Raw genomic sequence first — 8,797 nt, 5'->3', positions numbered from 1 at the left:
TTGGGCATCATGCAAAAAATTGACTCCAGCTTGTCGTAATATCTCACATAGAAACACATCATGAACCCATCCTTAGTGTATTGAATATCTGATTTCAGTTGTGCCGTGGAAACTTGCAAGTCTTCTTGCCTTGCCATTGGTAATGTTCCTGCTGATAAAGTGGCTATTTTCAGGCAAATCATTTGGATTCCCTAGAGTATAGTATGGCCTCTAGACTGCTTGCAAACAGGATGTAGCTTGTATGTATAGTATTAACCTTTACAATGGCTTGTCAATGGCTACATCTTACCTTGCATTCATGTGTGCAGTTTCCCCTGTTCCTTAGAAACTACAATGTATCAATCAATCAATCGTTATTTACGAACACAAGTTCTACTTCAGTAAGTGAAATACAAAGATCTCCTTTTACTGAATGTTGTGCTTACCAGGCATATCTTAAACACAAGATAGTTAGTCCTGAATGTGCGAACACTGTTTGCAAAATCCAGAATACTTATACCTTTTTCTTTCCATGCTGCTGCCACAGAAAATTAGTAAATTTTCAAGACAGAACAAAAAAATATCCTACAGACATAAATTTGTTATTCTGATGGCACTATTATGTTTACTACACATCACAAAATTTAATTATACATTTCACACACTCTCTTGTCCACTGGAAACATCTGTCGACATTGCTTGCTGACCAAAAACATGTGTCAACACCACAAATAAATGAAGCTCCTTACAATTGTATTATCTTAACTGGCAAACATCATATCATGAACAAAAATATATTGCACTTCGTAAAGGTTGCATGTCTTATAAAAGACTTGTTAATTTGCTAGGTGTACTGAAGTATGTTCCTATAGAGTTTGGGCAGGATAAAACAGTCGACTTATTTAATCAAATGAAATGATATAATACATATTAATTTTGATTCTAACTTTACGATAGCACAGTAACTGACACCATTCTAAAATGGACATTTGATATGCTATATCACTGTAGGTGTTAATTCTTAAAAAATACATTTTACTTGAATATCTCCTATTCCATCACTATCACACCCCGTGCAATCCTTCTCACCCACATCTTTCTCGCCTTTCAAATTAGACATGGTGTCTTGATTTGCAACTGAAAGTAAAACTGTTCAGAGTGTTGCTTGCTTGATGTATGTACAGGAGACTGAAGTACACACACAAATATCACATCTGTAAGTACTCCATAATATCTAGGCAGATAGTCATTACATTGCTATTGCTATTGCTTACAACAACTGAACGCCAACTGTATAAGTTTTGTTCTGCAACAAATTCTTGTTGCAACCAATCAAATGATAGAATCCAGTTTATTGACAGTTAGACTCTCTAGTTGTTGGTTGTAAAAAAGTGAAGTAAGGTGAAGCCCCTCTAGTGACGAATCTTTCAGTATACATAATACATCGGCATCAAAAATGAGGCATACGACAGTGTTTCCCAATTTTGATCGGCGAGCTGCTGGATTAATTATATTTTATTAGAAAAGCTGTTTGTTAAATCTTTGAAGAGCGTTCAATTGTCAATAAAGAAAATCAGTTTACTGAACTTGTCACAAAAATAGTCTAGGTCGTTCATGGGTACACAATGTCACATGTTAGACAACTAACTCATCTAATCTATTCAAGAGATTTATTTGATTTTTTTCGCTTATTCTGTAAAAGTGATTTGAAATGGTGTTTTTATCACCATATGTAACATCAGTGTTGTCATCATCATTGACATCATCATTATCATCATCATCATCATCATCATCATCATCATCAACATCATCATCAACATCATCATCATCATCATCATCATCAACATCATCATCATCAGTTCTCTTTCTCATGTGTCTTGTCTCCATGAGTGACTGAATTCAAACTATGTAATTGTCAAAAAATATAGCTCTATTCCAGCAAAACCTGTGATAACTTGATGTTTACAATGTCTGCACCACGCTGTCTCTCTCTGGAAGAACACGCCACTTCATCGTCCCATCAGCACCGCAAGAAAATAAATTATGGGATGGTGAGAGAGTCAGCTGAACAACACCACCTCCAACACTGCGGAACAGAGTTCCCTTAGCATGCTCACCAGGGAAGGAATATAACAGATTATGTACAGCTAGGCCCCACACCTGTCAAGAAAATAAACATGGAGATATCAACATGTACACTTATATTCACAAGTGTGCATTTCCCTTACTGACAAGAATTGAGGTGTTTTAATTAAAATTTGATTGAATATTGATCGGTCAAGAAAATAAACATGAAGATATCAATATTTTTATTACAATCATAAGTGTGCAAATCCCAAACTTACAACAACAGAGTACCTAATGGTGTTTATCATCGAACGTTGATGAAGTATTTGACATGTCAAGAAAATAAAAAAGTAGATATCGTAATTAATGCATACTTTAATACGACAACCGAGTAACTAATGTTGTTTTTATCAAATTTTGATAAAGGATTTGATTTGCTGCACTCAAGTAGTTAACCATGACCTATTTTGTAACCTTTTTATCTACTTGAGTTTGTACATTACGTTTTATTTACTTTGCTTGCTTAATGTACTTTCCTTTTCAGTCTAACTACATTTCGACACCATTTTGTTAAAATGAGGGTTCACTTCAGTTCACTAATAAAGCAAAAGTTTTGGATTACATTGGCACAATTCTTTTTGAAATAATCTGGGAAATAATCTTATTTTCATAACATAATATTTAGCTTCTTTACAATGTTATGGTTTGTCAATTTCACAAAATTTGCTGTAATGTGTAGGAAGTGTTAGTTTTATTTGTTGGCCAACGTTCCAAATCATTGTTCTATATGTCATGATTTCATATATACATGTAGTCATATATGAAATAGAGATATATAGTCATATTTTTTCTTTCTGAAAATGGAATAATTGTTTACCCTATTAGGAGTAAATTGCTGTCAAAACTGTCAGCTACAAATTACACCAGAAGGCATATGAAAACAACTATGAGATAAGAAAATAAATACTCGGTAACTTAAGCTCTATATTGTCTAGATATAATAGACCAATATGCTATCTGAATGACGTCAATGGCATGATCAGGTCGTTCTCTCCTTTTAATGGCCTCCTAACAGTACTTTGTATGAGTAGACACACATAAATTGATTAAAAAAGGAGACTTCCCTTGGGTCCATTCATAACCTACTTACTATCAATGAGATATGGCTGCACAAGTAATGAACATGATGACAAGAATTGTGTGAATCACGAAACTAGTGAACCACAATGGATAAAGAGAAGTAAGTAGCAAGGGATTAAAAACAAGGAATTTAACTATGTGTGAAGATTAGTACATTGCTGGTATATCATAATTAAAGTATGACTAGTTAATGATATCTAGTACATGTAATTTAAGTATACTCAGACAGACACACAAAAAGCACACACACACACACACACACACACAGACACACAGACAGACCACACACACTCAGACGAGGCAGCAGACAGACAGACCACACATACATACATACATACATACATACATACATACATACATACATACACAGACAGAGCCACAGACACAGAACATGTACACAACCAAAAAGCTTGCTAAGGCTGTAGAACTAAAGTACTTTACTCTAAACTGTCCTACAAATTATACTTGCGATTTTGCTCACCCTTTAATACTATTATTTACTATACACATGACCAAATGAAGCTCAAATAATGGCATTACTATCCAGATTGGTTTAGAAAAGATCCAATGTCTGACATGCACATACAGTGCATGAAACATGATTCAAACTTGAAAACACCCCTACAGGATAAGGGAACATCCCATGGACTTTGGCCAATTAATTATGTAACAGTATATATAACTATACCCCATAGACTTCCTCTGTAAAGGACAAACTATTTGGATAGAAAATCACCCTGTTTTTACCTTAAAACCACTGTTAAGATCACTTTCAGTTGGATGTTGGACAATTTGTTCATCTAGACACCCAAAGTAATGTCTCCACCAAATCTCAAGGCAATCGATCAGGCCGTTTTTGACTTTAAATCCTTTACACACACACACACACACACACACACACACAAACAAAACAAAACAGAGTTGTATCTCTCATACCTAAATAAGATAGCAAAAGTGTCCGAATGAAAATACTAACATTTCGACAGGAAAGGCAGCTGTGACCCCGCGTTAACTCTCAGGAATTTCATTATTTATTTTCATTGTCTGTGTCAAAAGCATTTCGTCAAGGTGACTATAATTATGTTCCCTGTACGTGATGTGGAAGCATTCGGGTATTAACGTGACAGTTGCTGTATGTATGAACATGTGCCAATTGTCACGTTTTAACCCGAATGCTTACGCATCATTGAACTCTCTCATTACTCTTGCAAGTACTTTGTACATTGTCATTGCTGTGTGTATGCATGTGGCTATTAAAATTTAGGAGAGAGATAAAACTAATTTTCATTGACCAGTCTTGTGTCTTAATTTATTCAAACTATGAATGTGCTAGATAGTGCAAAATGATTGCGGAATTAGCTATTTTAGAACATCCCTGAAAAAAACCCTCTGGATATCATGAAACTAATTTTCTCAGGTAGCCCTTAAAACAAATTTGACATTGTCGCATTTTTTTCCTAATATTTCACCAAATGGCATCAAAATTAGTTCAAAATTTTCAAAATCGTTTTTGTTGTTGTTGAAATATTTGAACAGGGAGGGGAGGAGATCATGTTTTAGTCCAGAGAGCACATAACCGTCCTGGAAAAACCAGAATTAAAACCAACCCCGTAATTCTTAGGAAAAAAGGGTCTGGAAACATTTAACCTGTATTCGAAAGCAAGGCAGCATATGCTGAAAAAAGTCTGGCATCTTTTTTTACAGAAGGGTGACTTTTGTGAAACGGAAATAAAAAGCTGATCTAGAACTGCGACATGCAAAATGAAATAATGAATAATTTTGTAGCGGATATGCACAACGTACTGGTGGCAATGCTGGACTCACGAATACTAGCATACTTTTCATTTTACTAGGTTGAACAGAAGACATGTGCAAAGCTTGCCTCCTATATATTTGCCAGTAGTTACGTCACGCCAAGACAATAATTTCCTGCTTTACTTCGAATTGTGGGAAATTTTTTGTGATGCCTCAGCCTGTAGCCCTACAGAAGTACTTTTAAATGAGTGTTCAGTTGTGCTAAAAACTTCCAAACTTTACATATCTCATTCAGTCATTTCGCCATTTCATGATCACAAATTTGTCATAGAGTATCTACATTCTGAATGTCAATGGCCCTATTTTCACACAGTATATACTTAGGAAATGAAAGTTTTACATTTTTTGTACTTTATTCAAGTTAACTCCAACCCAGGTTAAAATGAAGAAAGACATCACAGTCACCAATAAATTATTTCAAGAGATCAAATTTATATTAGAATTCACTATTGCTGCCGAATTCTCTATAAATCGGAAAATTAAAGATTGTCAATTTCCCTGAAAATGAGAAGACCTTAAAATTTCTTTCACTATCTCAAAACAGCCAGGCACAAGCATTCATATGGCAAAGGTTTGGAGAGCTTGAACTTTGATTTTCATTTCAGGGAAATTTGTCCCCAAAGCACATATTCAATCTTGCAATGACCTGGTTTTAATTTGGTTACAATTACCTTGATATCTCCTTCAGCAGAACCTGTCACAAAAAACTCCTCTGTTGGATCAAGGGCCAGACATCTTACTTCTGAATCATGTGCTTGGAATGTGTGTCGAAGTTGGCGCTGCCGGACATCAAAGATAGCAATGTCACCTTTCTTTCCTCCAGATATGATTAACTGTTGATGGGGAGCATACACAAGGCAGTGACATCCTCCTTCATGGCAGGTGAAAGCTGTAAGGATAGTCAAAATACAACACTGTATTTGAGTTTCAAGAAAGAAAGAAAGAAGATAGATAGATAGATAAATAGATAGATAGATAGATATAGATAGATAGATAGATAGACATGGATAAATATAGATAGATAGATAGATAGATAGATAGATAGATAGACAGATGGATAAATAAATAAATATAGATAGATAGATAGATAGATAGATATAGATAGATAGATAGATAGATAGATAGACAGATGGATAAATACAGATAGATAGATAGAGATGGTTAGATAGATAGATAGTTAGATAGATAGATAGAGATGGATAGATAGATAGATAGATAGAGATAGATAGCTAGATATAGACAGATAGATAGATAAAGTTAGATTTATTGTGTTTCTGTTTTATTGTGTCTGACCATGATGGCTGTAATGACTAAATCTATAACATTACTTTTCTTTACTGATTGGTATCTCAAATGAGGCAATTCAAACTTCATCTGTTAAATCATACACAGCAATTTTTAGAGAGTAACACTACTCGATCATTTAAAGTGATGGTATCAAGTGTCAAATAACACTGTTTCAACTGCTTCAATTGTGAGCCCAAACAAGGTCATTCTCAATGTAATCAATGTGCAAATAATGCTAGCAGTAAAAAGTAAGTAAACTATCAGAGACCGGAATGTAAACATAGACAACATCAAACATTGTCCACATCTATAATGGAGAGTTATTGAAACCTAATGAGTTATGACGACACCATTCCTTGTTGTTTCACCAGTTTATAATTTTACTTGCAAATTGAGTCCATGAGATGAGCCTGAAGCAACTAGAACTTATTTCACACGTGCTATGAATGCTATTTCACACGTGTAGTTGACAGTTCAATCACTTTACTTTGGAAGTTCACGGCTGGATATGAATTGGACAGATGCATTTTATTTAGTGTTCCTTTGTACATCCTCTTGAAAAGAAACAAATCCTTGAGTGAGCACTCAGACAGCTTTCAGTGTAATACAGCTATCTCTTATGGTAATTGGAAAGCTCTTCACACGTGCAGACAAGGTGAAATGGAAATTATACAGAGATAAGACTGTCCATCAATTAACAATGATGTACTATTTATGAGGTAAAATGGTGGTATTGATGATATCTGGTGAACACATTCATCAATGAGTCCTGCGTACCACACTCTAACATAGCGTATGAAGTCACGTTCTATGCACATGCAAGGTTGAAAACTGCAAATAGTCCTGAAATGCTATACTAACTTGGCTGGCACGGTAGATTTCTAAATATAAATATATATTCTTACTGATTTGAGACATACTGAATGTTTGTATAAGTCCTCTGAGGGTTTTGTTTTGTTGACAATAATAGTTGAAACACAAATTATGCACTGTTATTGCTGGTACAAGTTTTTTTTTTTAAACTTATATTTTTCATTTCTGTTTGCCTTAAAGGGACATGAGCTGAGTGTATGTGCTTTTGGACATAATTGTATTGATGCACATTCACAATTCAGGTACTTGTAGTATACTACTTACAGAATGTAATTAACCATCACTTGCAATTGACTTAAGTTAACGTGTTTTGATCCATTCTTACCCATGTCAGGGCTAGGTTAACACATGTCAACCCATGTTTACCCATGTCAGGTCTGGGTTAACACATGTCAACCCATGTTTACCCATGTCAGGTCTGGGTTAACACATGTCAACCCATGTTTACCCATGTCAGGTCTGGGTTAACACATGTCAACCCATGTTTACCCATGTCAAGTATCGGTTGACACATGTCAACCCATGTTTACCCATGTCAGGTATGGGTTAACACATGTCAACCCATGTTTACCCATGTCAGGTCTGGGTTAACACATGTCAACCTATTCTTATTCACGTCAGGTCTGGGTTAACACATGTCAACACATTCTTACCCATGTCAAGTATGTGTTACCAAATTTCAACCCATTTTTACCCATATCAGGTATGGGTTACCATATGTCAACGCATTTTTACCCAGGGTTAATTACCACATGTCAACCCATTTTACCCATGTCGGGTATTGGCTACCACGTCAACTCATTTTTAACCATGTCAGGTATGGGTTACCACATGTCAACCCATTTTTACCCATGTCGGGTCTGGGTTTACCCATGTCAAGTATGGGTTACCAAATTTCAACCCATTTTTACCATACAAATGCAATCAAATAATTAATGTGTTTAGTTAGCTAATGAATTATTTGTAGACCACAGCTTATGTATAGTCTCCTCCTTGAAATCTGTCAAAAATTTAATATTGTAACAATGTAACAATGTATTCTTTTTTGCTATATTTGTATCATATGTATGTTCTTTGAAAGTGTAGCTTAGTTTTGTTATCTGGTGAAATAAATAAAATCATGGTAACCCAACACAATCTTTCAAACCAGCAATCTAACCTATTACCCAACACCCTCCACACCCATTTACCCACCCTGAACTCCAAAATAGAAAATCAGGGATCCACCCTGTAGGAGAGACACAGGTTTATATAACAGATACATACCTTGCACAAGTGAGTTGCGACGTGGTAACAGAGTATCCCACAAACAGATATTTTTACTCTCTGAGGAGTAACCAGCTGTGGCAAGGAGACTTGATGAACCAACAAATACAAAATCTGTTATTGTTTTGTTGTGACACTGCAAGCTCTGTAAAAACAATAAAGACACATCAATTTTACGTCAGTTTTTTGTCCTGTAATATGTTTTTGTGTGTGCAGTTATTGAGATGTACAAGCTTTTAGGTTTTCTTTTCATTAAACTGAGGTCCATACGATTTGTTGACGAATTGTGACAAACCATTACATCAATAGTTGATGAAAATAATAATAAATTATATACAGGACCTTGTCAATAAGTTACGGATCAATGAGA

The 8,797-nt window shown here is 35.1% G+C and overlaps 1 protein-coding gene across 2 annotated transcripts in view; it reads right to left on the bottom strand.

The window, feature by feature from the left end:
* Window positions 1-1,934: 1,934 nt before the first annotated feature.
* The window catches only part of LOC144443816 (dmX-like protein 2), a 125,609-nt gene continuing 118,746 nt past the window's right edge, over window positions 1,935-8,797 (bottom strand). For both annotated transcript variants that reach the window (XM_078133371.1, XM_078133372.1), the window contains 3 exons: window positions 8,428-8,572; window positions 5,673-5,890; window positions 1,935-2,139 (listed from right to left, as the gene is read on the bottom strand). In XM_078133371.1, coding sequence (XP_077989497.1) covers window positions 1,942-2,139; window positions 5,673-5,890; window positions 8,428-8,572 — 561 coding nt within the window. In that variant the 3' untranslated portion in view covers window positions 1,935-1,941. The remainder of the gene's footprint in view (window positions 2,140-5,672; window positions 5,891-8,427; window positions 8,573-8,797) is intronic.

Source organism: Glandiceps talaboti, chromosome 12 (genome assembly GCF_964340395.1).
Source record: "Glandiceps talaboti chromosome 12, keGlaTala1.1, whole genome shotgun sequence".
In the NCBI taxonomy this organism is placed as follows: Eukaryota; Metazoa; Hemichordata; class Enteropneusta; family Spengelidae; genus Glandiceps; species Glandiceps talaboti.
This window is presented reverse-complemented; position numbering and strand designations above follow the sequence as displayed.